This window comes from Bemisia tabaci, chromosome 2 (assembly GCF_918797505.1).
Source record: "Bemisia tabaci chromosome 2, PGI_BMITA_v3".
NCBI lineage: Eukaryota > Metazoa > Arthropoda > Insecta > Hemiptera > Aleyrodidae > Bemisia > Bemisia tabaci.
In genome coordinates this window covers 21,272,867-21,296,122 of record NC_092794.1, presented here as the reverse complement: position 1 = coordinate 21,296,122, position 23,256 = coordinate 21,272,867, and the positions used below count along the sequence as shown (strand labels likewise).

The following is a 23,256-nucleotide window of genomic DNA, read 5'->3' as shown; positions in this document are numbered from 1 at the left end:
GATACTTTGGCTAGAAGGTGAAGATATGAGCTCAAGACGCTCTGATTGAAGCTTCAAAGTTATCCACTTTTCGCCCTCCATAGACTATGCCTCATTACTTTAAACTGGTTTCCTCCAGAGTTTCCTAATTTTGTTCAATTTTGCTTTTTTGGGACTGCCTCCATAAATTCTTTCAACTTTTTTCAACAATCATATCGCTCACCATTACATCAAATTTGAAACGAACTAGACAGGGTAAGAGATTAAGTGCCGCATGGTTGGTACATCCAAAATTTACAAATTTAACTCATGAGTGAAAAAATGCATTTTCTATACTCGTCCATTTGAAATTTTCACTCGTCAAAAAAAGAAATTCTACTTGAGTTGGACATGTCACTGAATGAATTTCAGCAAAACAAAATTTTCCAGCACAGGATGCAAAAGATTTTTGTGACTCTGAACGCTAGTCAAGTTTCGTGTTAGTTTTTTTTTTTTGGTTTCGATTTTTTAGCGAGCAAAAACTTTGAATTTACCAATTCTTACGTAGATTTCAAATGCTGATTTCTCATATTAAGTTACTTTTGGAATGTTTAAACATACTTGGTGTATTCAGTGTGAAATATTGAAGAGGAGATGCACTTTTCTGTGCCTTGATCCTTAGCCTGTCTAGTGATCAATTGAGGCTTAAACAGACACTTTTTACGATGGTGACTTCATTTTCACAACAGAATCCAGCGACTTATACACAAAACTAAGAAAGAGTAAAACAATATTTTATCCTCCAAATTCTCAATTGAAGACTTGCTGGAAGAAGGATGCATTACATTATCCACCCTTTTTTTTGAGATTAGTAAAGTATCACCTGCTGATCCTGAAAAACATACCCTCCAAGTTATATATCTTGAAGGATCTGTGCCTAAAGAAATACCTGTTTCATAGATTTGCAACAGCTATTATAACTTTTTATGTGATCAAAAATGAGATCAATGTGCTTTAAAATGTAATCAATGCTGAAGGATCAGATTTTTCAGATGCTTTTTTTAGGCATTAAAAATCCGTTTTTCTACTAGTTGCTTTACTATGAGATGCATCTACATTGAAGCAATCCTCTCGATAACCGACTTTTCCATTTTTTCGGCACATAAGTCTTTTTCGGAGTGACCGATTCAATGGTGCTGCCGTGCTTCATGAAACAAGTTTGAACTTCTGAAACTTTTCATGAAAGTAAATAAAGAGAAAATCCATTGAAGAAGCCCATTGGCTAGCATTTAATTACTCAGTCTTGAACAAAAGAGTTTGGGAAGATGTCACGGAAAAATACAAACATCAATCAAGCCCTACCTTGTCTTGAAACAAAATTTCTCACAACACCAACTCATTGAATCCCTTAAAAGTCTGAAAACGTACACACGAGTAAAATGACATTAATTAACACTCATCCTGGGATTATTTTGCTCCCAAAAATAAATCCATTCGTTAGTGGTTCAAAAAGCGATAATTTCAGCTGATATCATGCAGAAAAACTGTAAACTCTAGCCACAATAGTTGTTATACTGATATTAAAGTGATAAGATTAAAATGATATTAAAAATTGTTGATATATCCAATTAGACATGAACAAGAAATTTGGTGCAATTATTTCTAAAGGGTTTTCCTTGGTATTCTCCTTCAGAGCTCCACTTCAACTTAATAAAATACAGAAGAAAAACGACTTTTGAAGAGAATTACAAGCCTCTTCTCTCTTCTTGCATTTTTCAACTTTCTTTAAAATTTCAAGGTGGGTAAGAGAGCAATTTAGCTTTTTAAAGAGAGTTAAATGCCTGATTTCCTCAAAATTCGAGCTTAGTGTCCGTATTATCCTTCAAAATCATGAAGCTTTCCATCCATGCTCTTTTTAGTTGTTTTTTTTTTCAAAGACCAACCACTAAAAGGAATGGCCTGAATACTGATGCAGTTGAAGGTCTGATGGTTGATGAGACGCCACTGGTGTAACCCCTTGCCAATGGATGTCACCTATAATGGATTCTTGACTATGTGAGATTAAACCACGCCACTGTGCTGAGGCGGCATTGTGGATTTATCAGAGACAATACTTTACACAGATGTTGCCTTGTCCAGCACTTTATCCTCCCATGTATGTTCTTAATAACTAATAATAATTCTTCCACCAGGCAAATGCCTGGCAAAATCAATAGAATTACGGCTTCTCAAGGAGTCCCTCTAGGCTTGAGCCTGAACCTCCTAAAAACCATTATGACCATAGTTGGCTGATGTATAAAAGGGCACCAGAGCAAGGACATTTATTCAGCCTACTGATAGTGCTGCTACAAAGTTCGAGATAGAAAGCAAGGTGGGTGAGCCATTCCATGCAAAACCATTTGAAATTTCCAAAATTGGTGCCTCAACTAACTCAAAAACCTTGTTCATTTTTTTACATAAACTTTTCGCACCAAGCAACGGCAAAAACGGCTTTTTTAGAGTTTTCTGATTTATCCCATTGTTGTTTTTCTTACAGTTTTATCAGCGATGTAAAGTTGCTATTTTCAGAAAAAGTCATGTAAAATAGCCCAAAACATTAAATTTAAAAGAAAATTGTAAATTAAATAAAGTATCTCCAGAAGAGAAGTTTCTTCCACCTTACCTTGAAATTCAAAAAAAGTTGGAAAAAGAACCCTCTTAGGGAGGAATTCGTGGGTATGGAAAGTCGTCTGCGTCGATATTACGAGTTGAAAATTTTTTTTTTCTGACTTTTTTTCAAGACTTTTTTTCTTGATAAATGTTTATTACTCGAATATTTTTTGCTTTGGGGAGTTTTCTTTTTTAATGATCAAAAATTTGTTTTTTCCAGAAATTTTTTTTCTCGCAGCCCGAAAATCGGATTTTTTTTAAAAAAAAATAACTATATAAAAAAAGAAAATTAAATTTACGTTTTAATATTGTCACAGACAGCCTTTCATGAACAGGAAGGATTAATTGAAATTGAAACGTGCAAAGCTTGAAGTGGGGGGGGGGGGGGGGAGAAACATCATTACCTTTTCTACGAGTATTACAAGACTTGTTGCACTTCTTTTCTTCACTTAAAATGTAGATGACAAGAAGAAAAATAAATGACTGAATTATTATTTTTAAGATAAAATCGGGATGAATACCTGTGGTTGGAGATTCTTCCTGGTGATGGGAGAAGTTGGAATGTTACATCCAGTATCTTTGGGATCCGGGATGAGAAATAGGAATACCAAGACCCCTCCAATAGCGATCAAGGCACCAGGAGCTATGAATGATAGTCCCCAATTGGTTTCAACAAAACGACTAGCTATTAGAGTCCCAACAATGTTACCGACAGATGTATGAGAATTCCAAACGCCAAAAATAAAGCCTGGAATTCAAAAGAATTAAAGACTTGAAGAAGAAGATTTTTAATGTTATCTAATGGTACATTAATTCAGGGGTGCAAATCGTTCTCGACTGCGCGGTCGTAACCGAATTCTGCAGATGTCTTAAAAATTGTGGAACTAGAGTTTTTTTTTTGGTGGGGGGGGGGGGTGTGGTTCTTTTTCTAAATTGTAAATTAATTTTGAGATCTTCCTAGTGCAGATTGAGAAATACTTCAACTCAATCAAGGAACTTCAAAGTCAGATATGTAGATAAGTGTCAACACAGATTTTTTGTAACTCATTGTTTTTTTTAAGGGCTGACTCATCATTGTTACTGCAGAAAGTTCTAAATGTTTTTTTTCTCCTGCCATTCAGGGAATATTGTATGACAAATTTGTCCAAAAGTGTCATTTAATTCTTGTACAAAAAACAGAATGGAAGTAGAAATTTTAGAATGCAGTAATTGTTGCTTTCCTTATAATTCAAAACTAACCTTTCTTCCCTTTTCCAAACCAGTTATCCATCACAGTAACAACACCAGGCCAGCCAGTTGTCTGAACTATACCACCAAACATCTGAAAATTAGCAATCTCATATTAGACGAGAGGCACTCAGTTCATTTTAGAGAACATTCTTTTTAAAAAGTCAGAACAAGACAAATTTTCTGTGGCACATTCCTGCAGTCTGGCTGTTCGTGTCACCCTGTTTCGAAGTCTCATATTAAACCATGGAATTCAAAAGCCGGGTCTCTTATTACCTCCAAAAGTAGCTAATCGGCAGAAAGGAGACTTGCCTCCTCACGCCTCCCAGCTTAAATGTATTTAAAAACAATGAATACATTGTTGAAGCACATATCTTAAGCTACAAAACGGTATATTTGACAGTTTTTTTCGAAAATATTATTAACTTAATCGGCCGACGAAGGCGAGAATAACCCAATTTCAAACACAAATACAAATTTAAAGTTATTTTGACACTTTCTCCTGCCAGTTCTATTCATCTGTTCCGGTCCAGCATTAATACAGGAACGTAGAAATATATAGACAAAGATAAACATCACACTTAAGGTGTTACTTCTTTTCACACCAGAGAGCATAGTTATGGAGGCAGTCTCTTATTAGCCGGGTCTCATAATACTCTTCCTTCCTCTAGATGATGTTTTGTTGTTTGGCAGTTGCAACTTTTTACAAACGAACTGTTAAAAAATTGAAAAGTGCTTAGAAGATACATGTAAAAGCACCTTTTCTCCATTTTTGAAGATTTTAAAAGCAATTTTCACTGAACTGACAGCTCCAAAGCATTTTTTCAAGATAGCTAATCTTCTGATCATAAAGAACTTGTACAATTATCTGATTTCTAAATGTAGTCTCAAAAGCACACAAAAATGAATGCAGACGCGAGTGTGAAATCATATTAGTTCTTCTAGGGAGTATACTTTTGTTTAATTGAGGGAAATAATCAAATTTTACGCAAATAAATGAGTTTTTCAGGGCAAATGAGTTGAAATAAATAGAAGACAGTAAATGCATACCTGAACAATGATGAAATACGTGAGAGAGTGGATTTGATTCTCATAAGCTAATCCAAATAAGATGCAGGACAGACCAGATAAAATCATGCCAGTACTTAAATAATAGCGAAGATTCACTCTTTCAGCAATGAAACCACTGAGAAAAAGAGGTATTACTTTCAGGTAAATATCAAATTGTAGTCAAAGACAGGGTTAAATGAGGCGATTTTAAAAAATTACATCAAGTTTTTCAAAAAATGTTTTTGCCTCACCTTAAGATTTTATATGATCAAATATATTTTTAGTTATTTTGTTTCAGAGTTAATTTTTGATGCATGAATTAAAGTAAGAGTCTTTATTAAGACAGCGATAATTTTTTACTAATTTAACCTCTTGCATAGGGAGGTGGGTCACATCAGGAACAAATGAGCTACCCCAGTTAAACATAATTTAACTGCATGTAGCTGTACAAAAACACTTATTTTTATGCACCATTCCCATTTTTTTAAAATACTTCTAACATTTCATATAACTTCTGTCACTTGCTTGCTAGCATAATTCTCTGCAGAGTTTTTAAAATGAAACTTTTTACATGCCACTGTTCAAAAAGCAGGGTTGAAAAATGTAATTTTTGGTCTCCTTAAACACATTTTCTAATGAAGATGCATAGTGATGTGACTACCACTATGTGTTTTGAGATGTTGCGCCATATGCTGTTATTATTTAAAGGAATCTGATTATTTTTGTCTACCTTATGTCCCCAGCCAGCAGGGGAAAAAAAAGCTCTCTTCGATCACAAATCAGCGATTGCAACATTTCTGCTGAATAATTCCTTTATGAGTGTTGAAAAATTCACTATTAAGCCTCGCTTTTTTGGAGGTTGGCACATATTTAGAAAGTTCAACTTTAAAAGCTCATCATTCTTCGGGGGTTGTGAAGAACATCATATCAATAATATTGAAATTTACCGAGGGCTAAGTTCCTTGGTATTCTAAATGTAATCTTTTGGACAGATAGCAAAAATATCAAGGTCCAGATATGTCTATCTATATTGATAGCCATATTTAAATGATCTATATGTTGATAGTCAATAGACAAAGTGATAAAAGCATGACAGTCTTTTTGACAAATAAAGCTGAACATCTTATGTCCAAGACATAAAAAACTTACCTGAAGAACATTGCTATGGCGTACGAGAAGAGGAAAGAGGAATCCAAGTAACCCAGTAAAACTTTGACATTTGGGCCATCTAAAATAAAAGGACAACATTTGAAAATATTAACATGTTAGGTATAAATGTTCCATTATCGGAATCTAAGTACTCGTTAATTGATGTATACCCTTTTAGGAATTATCCTCTTCTCAGTTAGCAAAGAGAGATAGGTTACTAGAGTTAAAGAGAGATCACTATGTAAAATTCACCATTCCTCAGGATATATTAGTTAGAAAATATTAACATGTCAGGTATAAATGTATCATTATCGGAATCTAAGTAGGTACTCATCAATTGATGTATCCTCTTTTAAGAACTATTCTCCTCTCAGTTAGAGAGGAGTGATAGGTTATTAGAGTTAGAGAGATCTCTCACTGTGTCACTATGTAAAATTCACAATTCCTCAGAATATCTCGATTTTTGGCACTTTTAGATTCTAAGAAAGCATCATTTTTCCATGATTACAGTCTTTTACACCAACCAAGTCCAGGGGCAAAATGGTCAGAATAGAAAACCCAATGAAGGCTCATTACTATTCAGTCTAGGAAGATATTGATAGGGGAATTGTACAGCTTGAATTCGCACAAATCAATTTGCTGGTTACCTCTCTTTTCCTAAGACTGAGATACAAAGGTTTCCCGCTTTTGTTTATTTTTTTAATACACTTTCATTTCATCCAATTGAATATGGGGCTGTTGGGATACCAAAACATATTGGTCTTTTAAGCAAGTATGTTATTTTTAGGCTGCATTGCCCATGTGTTGGTGTTTCCTTATTCTTTGTTGTTAGGAGTTTTACTTAATTGCTAAGCTGGCACAAAAAGATGATTATGACTTACCAAAAGGTGCCCAGTCACACCAGTTATCATCGGTTGTGTTGGTAGGTGGTATTAAATTCGAACAATTTTGATTCAGTACATTTTTAACGACACTAATTGGTTTTCGGGCTGCATGGTAGAATGTGTACGACATAAACGTCAAAAAGAAAACTAGACTTTGGTTTCTGAAACATAATAAAACAAAAAATAGAGTTAGAGACCTTCGACAGTAAAAATTAAAAAAAAAAAAAAAAAAAATTGGTACCTAAATCGAATTTTTATGTTGATCAATGCACGGATGTTAGAACTGATTTTGACTAAAATTCGCAATACACGCCCCAAAAAACCATTATTTTGGACTAATACTGGCTGCTTTAAAAAGGGAAAAAAACTAATTTTTAACCTGAATTCGTTTACTTTGATTTTTCGAATTCAGGCGCTCTCGCTAAACCCCAAAATTATTTTTCTGAAAGGGAAGAAAATCCGAACAAAGGACGACCAGTTAAAGTAGGTTGAGTTGAGGGGAACTCCATCAATCATACTTAAATACCTGAATTTTTTGTGATATTGGGGACCGACATTGTTTTCATACATTTAAACGATGAAGATATTCTTCATTCTTCGAAGAATTCACAATGTCGCGAAAGAAATCAGTAATAATTTACTGCATCGGCACAAATGGCAACGCTGGAATCGAGTCAAGGTGTAAAAGAAACGAGCAAAGCGCCCTCAGTACAGCATGCGACGTACATATTCTTCATAAAGCCTGGATGCAAATATTCGGGCTCTGTGGATGTCCGTGTTGCATAAACACGCAAGTGCAGGCGTTTTGACTCTCCAGGCAATTGCCACCTCACTTGCGATGATTTCATATGGACCAGCTAGTAATTCTTGAGCCATTTTCCGCCCAGGTTCTACCCAAATTCAAAAAAGTTTTGGACGAAAAATGTGAGAATTAACCATCATTGTGAGTCAGGAATATTTTTAAGATGACAAACACACACACCCTCCCTCACACACACACACACCCCTCACACACAAAAAAAACAAAATTTAGGAGTTGAGTTGTGAATTTCTTATTTTCGTCCACAGAGGGCCGCACTGTGCGCCGTGCGGCGCTGCGGGTAAAAAGGTGGTGTCTGAAGAGATGTCTTTAGTGGAGAGTCAAAACGCCTTCAAATCCGTGCGTATGCAACTCGAACACCCATGGAGTACGAATAGTTGCATCCACGAGTAAGAATGAAATTAGTTCGGTGTTCATCGCACGCGATACTAACTGAGGGCGCTTGCTCGTTTTTCTTACACCTCAACACAATTTCAGCGTTTCCTGTTGTACGGAGGGAGTAAACTAATACTGATTTTTATCGCGAATTCGTCCATTTTTTCGGCCATTTTTCGCAAAATGGTTTGATGGTTCAAATGTATTACAACGTCACCATTTCGCAATGAAGGCTGCGGTCCCTACCGACTGACATGCACATGAGAATAAGAACGAAGGATGCGGCCGAGTCGTTTCATGGATACTTGAGAAATTTTATTTCGAGCGCGTGTCCCAACAAATTTATTTTCCTAGAAGAGTTGAAAAAAAGTCCAGTCAGAATGGAGTTACATCAACCTACGGTCAGTTTAGAACCCGGCGAGACAAGACCCAAAGCTTGTAGAGGACATGTTTTACACTACTGATTGCTTCAAAGTCATCGACTTGGAACATCAGTAGATCCAGGTCATAAACGAATCAATGACTAAATACTTAAGTAGAAGTGGAATTGGACCGCGTATAGCAGAAAGGAACCAAGCCACGTCAGCTTTTGCCGATTTAACTGAACAATTTAATTTTTAACGAGAGAACTTTTGTGCGGATTTTTTTGTGAAAATTTTTAGGGAATTTGCTTCTTACTATGCAGAAGATTCACTGGAATTTGCAAAAAAATCCGCACGACCGTTTTCATGTAAAAAATTGAATTGCCTACTTAAATTTGGCAATAGCTGATGTGGCTTGGTTCCTTTCTACTTAACGCGGCCAATTCGTGCATGTAGTAAATGAAAGTACCTACAGGGCCGGATTAAGGGGTTGGCCACATGGGCCGCGGCCCATGGCGGCAAATCTAAAGGGGGCGGCAAATTTTGCAATTTTTGTAAATGTAGGTATAAAAAAAAATCGGATTTAGAAAAAAAAATTACTAACGAGAAAAGACGACAAAATCTCTCATTTCCTGAGAGTATAGTAATTTCTAATTTTGTCGTCTTCCAGTGATACAAGAGACAGCACCTTCAATTAGTCGAGTTAAGAGAGAAACCAAACACGCTATTTGGCCTGGAGCGGCGCGACTTAGAGAGAAATGATGACGAGGACTTCAGATGAAAAGGAGAAACCCTCGGCGTGGCGATCGGCATTTAACATATATTAGCGCCTACAAGACTGCACGAATACTTCACGCATTGCATCAAACACAGTCCGGTCATTGCGGTCAGCGTGAAACGGATAGCGCCTACAAGAATGCATGAATACTTCACGCATTGCGGCAAACACAGTGCGGTCAGCGTGAAACGCATAGCGCCTACAAGACTGCGTGAATACTTCACGCATTGCGCCAAACACGGTGCGGTCGGCGGCGCGGCGGCGGAAGTTAAAATCATTAAACCAAATTTTTTGTTTGTTCTTTCATAATTTTTTCGTTCATTTTTTATGAATGGAAGGCCTTGTCCATTAGAGATAGGTTTACGAAACTTGACTTTCGCGCAAAGTTCCGTGATCTTTTGCTAGTAGTGCTGACAGGGCTTTCCCAAAAAATGTGTTCAACACGAGTAAACGCGTCTTATGCACCCCTCCCCCGCTGGCACATTCGCACTTGATGGTTTTTATTGATGTTTCAAGCCGAATGAGAAGGGGGCGGCAAAATACAGGCGGCCCATGGGCGGCAAGTAGGAAAATCCGGCCCTGCCTCCACCATTCTCTCAGGTAACGGAAATCAGTTTACCTACCAATAAAAGTATCTCCTTCGGGGCGAAGACAAGATAAGAGACAGTTTCACCATTAAAGTTCAAGGAAGAAGGCACGAGGCAATTTTAGTTTATTTGATGAGAAACACGAAATTAAAAGACACGAAGATAAAATTTGTTAAACTCATTTTATGTTTTAATTTTTATATCCATGGATTATACTCACCTTATATATAAATATCAAAAGATTAAAATGCAAAAATGATAATAGACAACCATTTTTTCCATTTAGTAAAATATAGTCCATGACCTCTCCTAATCGCCTTAAACTTAACTAATTCTGTTGCAAGAATTACTAAATTGGTTTTAACTAACTCGAGCTTCTTGTTTTTTTTTTTTATTTTTACTACTGTTTTAGTTATGTTTTAATGATGGCGAGACGTCATACGAGAATCATTGTATGAAGGATCCCGGTCTTTAAAAACTAACTACATTATTGGATCCGGCATAATCTTTTTTATCATTTCAGAGATCTGCCTATTTGGCTCATTTTTTTTTCACAATCGTTCTAACACCCGGTTGCGCTTGCCAGGTTTTGAACTACTCTTCAAATGACGTTGGTACATTTTCGGATTACAAATAAAGAATGACGGGAAGTCTGCAACGTTGGACGGTGCAACAGGATGCGCGTTTTCATTGACGATTCCAGCAAGTTGGCAACACTGTTAATACTTAATTTAAATGCATTGGATTTATCGATTCTAGGCGAGACAGCTGCTGCCTCATCTAGAATAGATTGTTTAACATACATTTACCTAAATTAAGACAAAACAGTTTTGCCAACTTAGGCATTGAGCGTTTTCGGGTGGTTTCACGGTAACTGGAATAGTTTGGTCGCCGTAACAGACAACACATTTTTCGGTCCTATTTTTAGTGGTAATGCTAATTACTCGAATTTTTTTTGCATTAATCTACACAGGGTTACGTGTTTTAACGCTTTTCAAAGATTTATCGCTCTACTCTTCAATTTTAATATATAAATGGCCAAAAATATCGATGGTGAAACTGCAGAAATGCGTATATCGGTTTGCGGCGTTGCAGGCTTCCTGTCATACTTTATTTTTCATATGGAAAACCACTTAACATCATTTATTGAGCACTTCGGATATTTTTCTTCTCTATGTGAAGAATATTCTGTGAAAATTTCAAGCCACGATGTTGGTTCGGTGTCCTTTTAAAAAATAAAATAAGAGGGGAGATTTTCAAACACCGCAACCGATATACGCATTTTTGCAGTTTCACCATCGATATGCTGTCTGTTACGCTGACTTTTTACCGCGTGACAGACAGCACATTTTCGGAATTTATTAATTGAGAAGTAGAGGAATAAATCATTAGAAAGCGTTATAATACGCAACCCTTTGAAGACTAATGCGAAAAAATTCGCGTAATGAAACCACCCTTTCCTACTTTGGTCAACAATACGCTCTTTCCAGTTGTGATGATAGCTGTAGAAGATTTCCCGGCTTAAGTTATATGACTCGAAACTGAATGCGTCCTGAAAGCTGAAACAGCAAAATTCCGCCGAGGCAGCCGGCACGTGGACAAAAAAGAAAGCGCGGCTGATATCTGCCACTTTAGTGCAAAGTTTGAAGAGGAGAAATAATCTCTAAATCCCATCTGAATAGGTACGGAGAATCTCAGTCAACTACTTGATCAATTTGCTTATTTTGGAATTTCCTTTCAATCGAAAATCAATGAATTACAGCCGCGCAAAAACGATCGAGGCAAGAAGTGACGAGTAATAACTCTTCTGGACAACACTCGAATCGTCGTCTTATCTAATATTATTCAATAAAATTCTGGAATATAGATGAAAAGAGTCGGATCCAGTTCTCAAGATCTATATTTACTGCGAATCGGTTTTACGATCCAATGAACAATAACAACGAATAGGAGATTTTTTTGGAGCAAATTGGCGAAAGTGAAAAAATTTACGAAGTTCATTAAAAAATTTTCATGGCTCTAAATGCGGTAGTGAGAGAGAAGGGATTTTCAATTTGCGTTCAGCCGACGAAAGCTAGAGAGTGTATTGTATTCCGGAATGACAGTCGTGGGATTTTACTAAGAAAATGTAATCATTTCATTTAACTGAACAAATTTCAAAAAATTTCATCAAGTTTGATGAAATTTCCAAGTGAAATTTCCTTTAGTAAGAAAGTAATAAAATGTTGCATCTCCGACTACACTGCAACCAAAGATAAATAATTTTAGAGAAATTACACTAAAAATCCCAAGAGGATCCATAGAGTACATAGAGTCGTAATGTAAATGAGAGAGCTTTTGAGCATTTTCCAGGTCCTGGATTCCGAGACTCCAGTGTCACACGCCGGATCACTTTTTCAATACATACCAAATCGATCGTTTTAGATACATGGGAACCATCCGATGTAAACAAACAAGAAATGAATTATTGTGTAAGTACATCGCCATTTTGGATCGAAAATGTATCTAAAAAATGACCGAAGCTCGCCGTACAGCGGGCTCGGAACTCGTCGACCAGAACATGGCGCCAGCTCTCCCATTAACATTACGACTCTGTATACTCTATGGCAGGATCTCATCTCTAAAATGTTTTGTCTTTGATTACAAAGTTGCTAAAGCTTTTCTCGACGATTCATTATTTTGTGACCGTCCACAAAAGGAGAGATATTAGCTTTGAAAAAAAAATGAAAATTGAAACATTGATGACACAACGCATAGCGACGGTGAAACTACCAAACCACGTATCTCGGTTTGCGACGTCGCAGACTTCCTGTCATACTTTATTTTTTAAATGAAAAACTACTTAACGTCCAGTCTTGAAAATTTCTGTGATTTTTCCTCTTCGTGCGGAGAAAATTCTGTGAAAATTTCAAGAAATGATATTGATTTGGTCTTCTTCAAAAAAATAAAATGCGAGCGTAGATTTTTAAACACTGCAAACGAGATACGTGGTTTGGTAGTTTCACCGTCGATAGGCATTTTTTTACGCACTAATGACATGCAAAAAACGTCTGAAAATGTTAAATTTAACTGGAGCTCTTCAAGTGCACCCTGGTAAAAATTGGCAGCAGAATCTGCGTTTCAAAATACCATAGACCTACAGCCGGCTGTAAGATTTCCAATAGCTTCTATGGCCGGCAACACAATTTCTTATAGCCTTTTATAGCCGATGGCGATTAAGCAACAGCCTGGCGGTAAAGTGTATGCTAAACGTTACTAATTACGGATGCTAGGACTTGGTGAGTTTTTGGACTACCGCTCTCTTTTTGGGCCGTAGTATCTTGATTTATTTTGCGAGGAAAGCTCCGTACTTTTGAAGGATGCCTGCCATTCCTAATATGTTGGAGCGCCTTCAATTTCGTATGATACTGTGCAATAACTCTGGTGTGAAATAGTTGCTTCAAGCGTCGTGGTACGCTGCGGCGGCGGCGGGCGGGCAGCCAGCGCGAAACGCGCATTGGCGCCTACAAACCTAACAGGGATACTTCACGCATTGCGCAATGCGTGAAGTATCCCTGTTAGGTTTGTAGGCGCCAGTGCGCCGCCGCTCCGCTTTGTGTTAGGCTCTAATATTTAATCTCGTGGATTCAGCGTTTTTCAACTCATGACTTTGAAATGTTTGCACACTCTGTATGGATTTTTAATTGATGAAAAAAATATGTAGTAAAGGAAAATATAATGTGCGTTATGTAAATATTAAGGTGATTCCGTACAAACTTAAGGATTTACAAAGCACACGAATTTCTACACAATTTCTTATAGCCTTTTATAGCCGATGGCGAAAAAGCAACAGCCAGACGAGAAAGTGTAAAGCCCGGCGACAGGAACTATAGCCCGGCTGTATAATTTTTTATCGCCTTCTTCAGTCGGCTATAAGAACTCCTATGGTATTTTGAAACGCAGCTCCTATCGCCAATTTTTATCACGGCAACGGTTGTATTTTAGGAAAAATCATCAATTTTAAAGACAACTCTTGAAAAACCTCCAAAATTAATGGGACGGAAAATCTTTTTCATTATTATTTTCATTTTAATTGTCGTTTGGTTGTTACTAAGATTATGACCGTTTGAAGTTTCTTGTTCAAAAATCGTAGTTTAGGGACATTAATTTTTAAAGTTCCAGTCTCCTATACGTTTGATACTAAAGACTGTTGAATCAAAATAAACCTGCCAGCCCTCATTTGGCACAAAAACGAACAGAGCCATTAACCATTAGCAGCTTGTTCTCGAGACACCTACAGTAGACGGTTATATGCCGAAAACTTAAATTTTGATTTTCCGTTCTCCAAATCTCTCTCCTAAAAAACACGCCAACCAAAATCCTTTATTCCGTCCGTAAAGAAAGAATGGATGTGAATACCTATACGTTTAAATTTGTTTGGATTTTTTCCCTTAAAAATGTAGCTGAGATATCTTTCGACGGTTTCTTTTCTGGCAATTTCCCACTCGTCAGTAAATAATAAATAAAATATCAGTCAAAAAATTGCAACGTTGCAATGCCGTTAAGCCCAGTGAATTTGGCTCTGTCCACTCCATTTGGAACGACCATTGCACGCGGCAATCAGTGCGATTTCAAAATTGGTGACTTGCAGGAGAAAAATTACACGAAATTACTCAATAGAATTACAAAAACATCGGCAACACTACATCGTGCAACAATGTATGTGACTGCTCAACGTCTTTGCTTCGTGAGAAATCGACATCTTTCAAGAGGACCGATGATAAAGTCAGGGCCAGTTTATCGAAACTAACCGTTCTTAAAAACTTCCGTTTACTCGTAATAACGCGGAATATTTTGCCCTCAGTTTTCATTTTGCCAACGCGAGGAATATGCAAATCTCTAGTTCAGAAATTAAAGGAAAAATAGAACAAATACAAAAATGAGGTTATCTGCGTCTAAGTTGTTTTTAAGTTTTTTCGTATGCCCAGAAAAAATTCACTTGAATCGCGCCCGAACAAGTCCTCCCCCCTCTCTAAGTCAACTTGGAGCATGATTATATTCAGGGATTTAAGGCGCCGGGGGAGGGGGGGGGGGGGGGTAAATAGCTCAAAAGGGCTGATTTTAGTGAAATAAATGTGTACCTGAATTTTGAAGTTTTTAAAAGTTGTCAATATACAAATCAACTGCTCTAATTTTTATTTTATTTTTACTTTTAATTTTTTTTGTGTGTAAAATCTCCCCTGTACTATGCCTCAAAATTCCCTTCAGAAAAAAGGCCACTTTTTCAAATTCAATAGAGAATCAATTCTTCGGCCAAAATCACGTGGAGGTGGACATAAAACTCGACAATACACTTGAATTTTAGAACTCTGACCCCCCGAGGTATCTTTTCGAAGCTCGAAACGTTAAAAATCGGACTCCATGTTTCATAACTATAAAGAGAATTATAAGAGAATGATACATCATAAAATTTTTCACATCAGCTGCACGCGGACAATTTTTTTGCACATTTGCAGCCGTGCGATCTGGCAAAGGGGACTCGACGAAATCATGACCTTAAATTGGATCGCATTTAGCAGAAAGTAACCAGCGCGATTGCAGTGTTTTCAAAATCAGGCAACTTCTTTTTTTCTTTTGAAAATACTCAAAATCCTGTAAATTTAACTTGTCATACAAGTTAAAATTTACAGATTTCTTTTTTTAAAACTAACAATTTTTGGACAAAAACTATTCGCTCTTCTGGGATATTTTTTTAGATGATTATGAAGAAGCAACATTATTACAACACTGTAATTGCGCTGGTTCCTTTTTGCTAAATGCGATCCAATTGTGATTTCGGTTATATTGATTTTCGAAATACAAAACATAGTTCGAGATTTTGTGCGATTTTTCCAATTTAAGTTGCCTTTCATTACTACAAACACGCAGCTGAACGGCAACTGGAAACTAGCTGTAGTGCATGGCGCGGCGCTCAGCGATTTCTTAGGGAGACCCGGCTTAAGATGCTGACGTTGAGCATTATCAATGGCCTTTGACCCGAGGCAAAATCACGGCAAACGATACTGCTCACGAGTGCTCGCAGTGACTGGCCGTTCTCACGTCCCTTCTTGGAGTCGATAGTCTGAGAGCCAGACGACTTTGAGTGACAAACTCGGGATACATGTTTTGACCCCCTAAATCGATAGCCTTGCATGCACTGAAACGGAAAATTTTTGTCTGCCGCCTTCTAGCCTGTGCCATCACCCTCATCTAGGCCCTCAAAGTGGTCCAAAAAACACCATCTGGTGACAAACTCCTGACGCTCGGCAGACAAGTCTATTATTAAAGATCATACCCAGGGTGACTAGAAAAACTTTGTCTGCCGCCTTCTAGCCTGTGCCATCACCCTCATCTAGGCCCTCAAAGTGGTCCAAAAAACACCATCTGGTGACAAACTCCTGACGCTCGGCAGACAAGTCTATTATTAAAGATCATACCCAGGGTGACTAGAAAAACTTTGTCTGCCGCCTTCTAGCCTGTGCCATCACCCTCATCTAGGCCCTCAAAGTGGTCCAAAAAACACCATCTGGTGACAAACTCCTGACGCCTAGTGCGGTTGCAGATGTACTCCTGTGAGCAGCTTGTGTAATAAAGTTTGAATGATACATCATTCTCTTCGTTTTTTCGTGTAGAATCCGATTTTCGATGTTGTCAAGTCCAAAAATGATGCTGGTGCCCCCAATTCAAGATGGCGCCCAAAATGGCCGCCCCGGGGGTCAAAATTCCAAAATTTGAGAATATTGTCGAGTTTGGTATCCATTTATATGTAATTTTGGTCGTAGAATTCATATCTGGTGTCAAAAAATAATTTCAACCCCTTAGGGTCCGTCAAATCCAAGATGGCGGCCAAAATTTCAACTTTAATGATAATTACCCAAGATGCACCTTTCACTGTCGAATGACGTGTCTTCATTTATGTTAATTAGGTCAGAAAACCTACAAGGGAGGTCTACAATGCCACTGCACCCTATGGAGGGCCAGGGTTCACCCCCTCCTACCCCCAATATGGCCGCCGCGGAGGGCATAAATAGTGACATTCTCTCAGAACGTCATAGTAGGTGTCCATTCCTATGTAATTTGAGGCGTAAATTCCAAATTTCAAGTCATAAATCGCAAATGTGAGACTTGCAATGGCTTATACCCTATATGGGGCCAGGGGAACCCCCTCAACCCCCTCTTCTTTCTAATATGGCTGCCATGGGGGGCATAAATAGTGAAATTCTCTCAGGACGTCATGTGAGGTGTCGATTCTTATGTAAGTAGAGGCTTATATTCCGAATTCCAAGTTGAAAATCGCAAATTAGAGGTCTGGAATGCCATTTCACCCTACGCGGGGCCAGGAGCAGCCCCCTACCCTCTTCAAAACGGTCGCCGGGGGGGGGGGGCATAGTTGCAGTGAAATTCTCTCAAAGCGGCATGTGAGGTGTCGATTCTAATGTAAATAGAGGTGTAGATTCGGAATTCCAAGTCGGAAATCGCAAATTAGAGGTCTGGAATGCCATTACCCCTACGGGGGGCCAGGAGCAACCCCGTACCCTCTTCAAAACGGCCGCCGGGGGGACATAGTTGCAGTGAAATTCTCTCAAAGCGGCATGTGAGGTGTCGATTCTCATGTAAGTTGAGGCCATTTCACCCTACGCGGGGCCAGGAGCAGCCCCGTACCCTCTTCAAAACGGCCGCCGGGGGGACATAGTTGCAGTGAAATTCTCTCAAAGCGGCATGTGAGGTGTCGATTCTCATGTAAGTTGAGGCGTAGATTCCGAATTTTAAGTCAGAAATCGTCAATATCTCAAAGTGACAAAAACACTTAAGCATGGCAATCGCTCTGGCCTTCATCTTGGAATAAAGAATGCATCTTGGGTTGGGTTCAGTTATGTCGAAAGAGCTGGAAATGAATCGGATAATTTAATGGTGATTGACATATTTCACCGGTGTTCTTTTTCAAATGTACACAGAGGATTCATATTGGTTTCTGGTTCTTTCATTATTAGATAACTGGATAATAGATGGTTCTTTTTGTAATCGATTTTCTTCTAGCAGGAGCGTGCGTTTTGTTGCAGATAACGCAGGAAACTGTAGGTGTCGCTTCTACTAGGAGACGAAACCCTGCGCTACAAAAAGCACTCAATTATCCAGTTGTTTTAATTGCAATTAAACTGAGTGCGTTCATAAACAATAACATAGGAACTCTGAATGCAGATACATACTTCGTCGGCAAAAAAATTATATTTTTGTGGGAATTTTTAAAAATGAAAAAAACAGACGCCCATCTGAGTCCTTTGCGTACATAGAAAAAGAATACGCGTGAAATTTGTCAATTACCATTAAAATCACCAATTCATTTCCAGCTCTTTCGACAAAAATGAACCCAAGCAGCATTTTTAGTCCAAAATGTAGGCCAAAGCGGTTGCCATATATAAGTATTTTCGTCACTATGGGATATTTACATGTTTTGACTTGTGATTCGAAATCCACGCCTCAGATTAAAAACAAATCGACACCTACTATGCCGCTTTGAGAGAATTTCACTGTTCCTATGTGGGCGAATATTGGAATAGCGGACATTTCAGGGTGAAAAAAGTCGATAAATCAAGTTCATAATTTCCCTTGGAAGTTATGTGTTTTCTTAATTCTGGACGATTTCTGGGATCTGAAAACGTATATGGTCCCAATGTTATGAATCGACACCTCACATGACGTCCTGAGAGAATTTCACTATTTATGCCCCCCATGGCAGCCATATTAGAAAGAAGAGGGGGTTGAGGGGGTTCCCCTGGCCCCATATAGGGTATAAGCCATTGCAAGTCTCACATTTGCGATTTATGACTTGAAATTTGGAATTTACGCCTCAAATTACATAGGAATGGACACATGGCATTACCTACTATGACGTTCTGAGAGAATGTCACTATTTATGCCCTCCGCGGCGGCCATATTGGGGGTAGGAGGGGGTGAACCCTGGCCCTCCATAGGGTGCAGTGGCATTGTAGACCTCCCTTGTAGGTTTTCTGACCTAATTAACATAAATGAAGACACGTCATTCGACAGTGAAAGGTGCATCTTGGGTAATTATCATTAAAGTTGAAATTTTGGCCGCCATCTTGGATTTGACGGACCCTAAGGGGTTGAAATTATTTTTTGACACCAGATATGAATTCTACGACCAAAATTACATATAAATGGATACCAAACTCGACAATATTCTCAAATTTTGGAATTTTGACCCCCGGGGCGGCCATTTTGGGCGCCATCTTGAATTGGGGGCACCAGCATCATTTTTGGACTTGACAACATCGAAAATCGGATTCTACACGAAAAAACGAAGAGAATGATGTATCATTCAAACTTTATTACACAAGCTGCTCACAGGAGTACATCTGCAACCGCACTAGGCGTCAGGAGTTTGTCACCAGATGGTGTTTTTTGGACCACTTTGAGGGCCTAGATGAGGGTGATGGCACAGGCTAGAAGGCGGCAGACAAAGTTTTTCTAGTCACCCTGGGTATGATCTTTAATAATAGACTTGTCTGCCGAGCGTCAGGAGTTTGTCACCAGATGGTGTTTTTTGGACCACTTTGAGGGCCTAGATGAGGGTGATGGCACAGGCTAGAAGGCGGCAGACAAAGTTTTTCTAGTCACCCTGGGTATGATCTTTAATAATAGACTTGTCTGCCGAGCGTCAGGAGTTTGTCACCAGATGGTGTTTTTTGGACCACTTTGAGGGCCTAGATGAGGGTGATGGCACAGGCTAGAGGGCGGCAGACAAAAATTTTCCGTTTCAGTGCATGCAAGGCTATCGATTTAGGGGGTCAAAACATGTATCCCGAGTTTGTCACTCAAAGTCGTCTGGCTCTCGGACTACGAGGTCTTGGAAGACGACTTGTCTGCCGTGAAAGCGAAGAGAGCAGTAAGTGCATGCTGGGACGAACCTCGAGACACATAAAAGCACGTGCTAATCATGTCCCATGCAGAAATGTACTTACTGCTCTCTTCGCTATCATGGCAGTAGTAAGTGGCAGAACCGATGACTGTACCGGCGCAACCTCGACGAACTTGCCTTCTCGCCATTAGGTGTTCCGTGAAAGATTAAAACCGTGCTAGTACGAAGGGGGTCGTTGGGTGCGTCTTATTCCGGTCATGTCAAAACATCGAAATTGCGGTTGGGTGACGGTTGGTTCCTGGTTCCATCCATGAAAAAAAATAAGCTATCGAAAATTTGAGGGCAAATTCAAGGCATTGATAGGTGACTCACGGAGCTATCGAAATCTCGGAAAATAATCAAATTGGTATTCATGTCGAATTCGCGAAAATTCGTTTTGTCGATAGATAGCGCAAAAAAACACACCCCCCCCCCCCAAAAAAAAAAAAAAAAAAAAAAAATTGACGAGCGTTGAGAAAGGCACCCGGGGCGGGCGTTTATTTGGAACGAAAAAAAATCACACTTTTGACTCATGGGTTGTAGGGATGACGATTTTTTCGAATTCCTACATCGCTTTCGGGAAAACGATTTGATTTTCGGTAAAAAAATCTATTCAATTTTAAAATCGGATGAAAATAATTGATTTTTTTCGAATTCAATTTTAAAACACTTAAAAACCAAAGTTCGGCGCCAAAAACAAAAATAGGTACTACGAAAACTGAACTTGAGATGAAACTCGGGTTTCACAAAACTTAGGCCTTATGTGACACATCAACGTAGGAAATTTCATTTTTTTTCAATAATTCGATTTCGACTCGAAAAATCGATTCCGATTTACAGAAGACCTCGAAAAATCTATTCAGATTCTTTTTTCAGACTTTAAAAATTTTAATTTTGAAGTGTCCCACCAAAGTACCCTTCCTTGGCGTGTAACGTGTAACAATAATGTTATGTATATTTTCGGGCTCGTTTTGATGCAATGCAATCACACATGTTCAGAACAATTGTTATTAAGGACCCAGCATTGTAAAATCAGTACTTCAATAGTATCCTAATGACAAACATTTTTGGTCTTACTCCAGAGAAAGGGAAAAAAAATTAGTGTTTTCTTAGCACCAAAATGTAAACATATAATGAGAGAGAATGCAAAAAAAGGGAGTAATCTGGGACAAATAGGGAGACTATTTTTTCCTGAGAGATGCAAAAGTCAATTTTCTTAAGTCAAAGTGACCTACTTTTTGGTCCCCTGCAAGGGAGTGGGAGAGGGGGCGACCTTAACTTCTTTTGCCAAATGACAACCCCTGTCTTGTGATACATTTTGAGAGAGGGTATAACAAAAGAAAACTTTTCGTGCAAGTGTAGGCGTATTTCAGCCACCTATCAACGGATTTGCTTCATTTTTTAGGTATAATGGTTTTTCGGGAGCACAGAACCCAAATTTGACAATATTTTTCCATAGAACTCAATCCTTTTCAACATACTTGTACAAGTATGTTGAAATTGTTTTATGTAAATATTTACACATGAATATGTTTCTCTGGAACAAACTTCCGAGCTCAAAAAAGCTCTTGAAGTTGAGATTAGGATAGAGGGGATCCAGGTCCCCTGCGCTATGCTGAGAGTCCACCTCTATATCCCGTCAAACTCTGACAGAAAACAAATATAGTGGAAAAGTTGCCGCATTATTTTCAAACACCGAGGCTGAAACAATGACAACCCTATTCACGTATTTGCTCCCAACCTGTGCCATTTTGACTAGGTATATATAAAGGAGGAGTGTGTCTCAGTGTATTGTGGCAGATTCCCTCCTTTATGGCTTCAACTTTAAGAGTTTTTTTTGGGGCTTGGGGGTTTGTCTCTGAAAAAACCAGTGGTACCATGGTGTTTCTCACAAAATTGTACACAAGAAAAAGTACTTAACTCGCAATTGTGTGACGGACTTAGAAGCTCCATTTTTGGAGATTTTTTTTCTTAGTCTTTTGCTTCTTGATCAGGAATATGCGTTAAAAATGGAGGAAGGTCAATTCAATTGAGGAAGGAGGACTAAAAACCTCATACATGCCAGGAGAACCTAGTTGAGCCTGCTTCTAGCGAGTGTTTTTTTTATTTTTATTTTTTTTTAAAATTAATTTTGAAAAATGCTGATTTCTTATGTTTACTTACCACAAATCAATTGCATACAGTTTTTTAAGGAGGGAGGGGGGGGGGGGGGGCTTGTAAAAGATGGATCAGTTCATTCCTCTGGTCTATCTTGTCTAACCAAGACAATGATAATGTAATAAGCTTCACTGCTGCTTGTCCAAGTAGCAGCTGCTCAGAAAAACAAGCATACCTGCACTTTTACTGGCCTTTTTTTCAGAGCCTTCCACATAAAAATTTCATGTATATTTCTAAAGATCCGCTATAAAAGGGGCTACAATGCAAATGGCTGCTTCAATTTCCACTTACATGAGACAGGCGTAGATTCCCAGACTTATTCATACACCTACATGGGAACTACCGATCAAAGTCGATAGACCTTCATCAGTCCTTTAGGAAAGCTGAGTGTGATAATCACTGCAAAATGGGGGCGAGGGCTGTCTGCATTGCAGACTGATTCCCCCTATTTGCTTGTCCCACTCTGCTGTTCCCTTGATCCGATTACATAGGTCTTGTGCAAATCGGAAAGATCAGGGGGGAGGGGAACTGTGGAAGGGAGCAACGCAAATCGGGGAAAAGTTTGGAAAGCAGTGAAACAGCAAATTTGAAGAATTTGTCGCCAGGTTGGAAAATTCCAAAGAACATCTTGTTGGCGGACTGACCTGGGTCTATCGACCTTGCCGCACGATCCATTCAATTAGGAAAAATAGGCATACTTAAAAAAACTTAGAATGCAGTGCTACTGCCCTTAATTCTGTTCTAGGGCTTCTGATTGGCCAGCAGTTCAGTTTCAGCTCGTTCGGGGTGACGTATTTGGGTGTGTAAGAGCCGAACAAATTCCGATTTCTTTCAGCTACCCAAACAACTTGCCTGAATAAAAATGTGAATTTGTTTCAAAATAAGTAAATATTGTTACTTACAGAACGTTACGATTGAAGGATACTCTGGCGCAACATTTCCTTGAAATACCAAGAACTACCCTGACTCCTACAGGTAAATTTCGGCTCTGCATTGACATGATGAGGTCGAAAAGAAATGTATCACAAAAATTGAAGGTACACTAAAGATCAAGGAGGACTTAGTAATTGGCACTAATCACTAATCAGCTGCGACGGGCAGCTAAATCATTTTCTTTTTTCTAGGGAATGAGAAAATTTTCAACCATACTGATGTTACAGACTCCATGATCAGAAATAATTATTTTTGTATTGTTGTCTTTGTCTATTATTGACAATTGAGATCATAGACTGCGCAGAGAGCTGGACTGATGGCCACTTGTGGCTGGAGAAGTAAGATAGATAAGGGGGTACAAGTGCGCCTTCACATGAACTCCTGCAACAT

General features: G+C 38.6%; 1 protein-coding gene across 2 annotated transcripts in view; it reads right to left on the bottom strand.

Moving 5' to 3' along the window:
• MFS16 (major facilitator superfamily transporter 16) overlaps positions 1-23,156 on the bottom strand; it is a 34,575-nt gene extending 11,419 nt beyond the window's left edge. Inside the window, exons 1-6 of one of the 2 annotated variants that reach the window (XM_019060852.2) lie at positions 22,836-23,156; positions 6,915-7,078; positions 6,034-6,112; positions 4,885-5,020; positions 3,847-3,928; positions 3,129-3,355 (exon numbers count right to left, since the gene is read on the bottom strand). In XM_019060852.2, coding sequence (XP_018916397.1) covers positions 3,129-3,355; positions 3,847-3,928; positions 4,885-5,020; positions 6,034-6,112; positions 6,915-7,078; positions 22,836-22,933 — 786 coding nt within the window. In that variant the 5' untranslated portion in view covers positions 22,934-23,156. The remainder of the gene's footprint in view (positions 1-3,128; positions 3,356-3,846; positions 3,929-4,884; positions 5,021-6,033; positions 6,113-6,914; positions 7,079-22,835) is intronic. The other variant, XM_019060853.2, reaches the window with a different exon arrangement.
• Between the last annotated feature and the right edge of the window lie 100 nt (positions 23,157-23,256).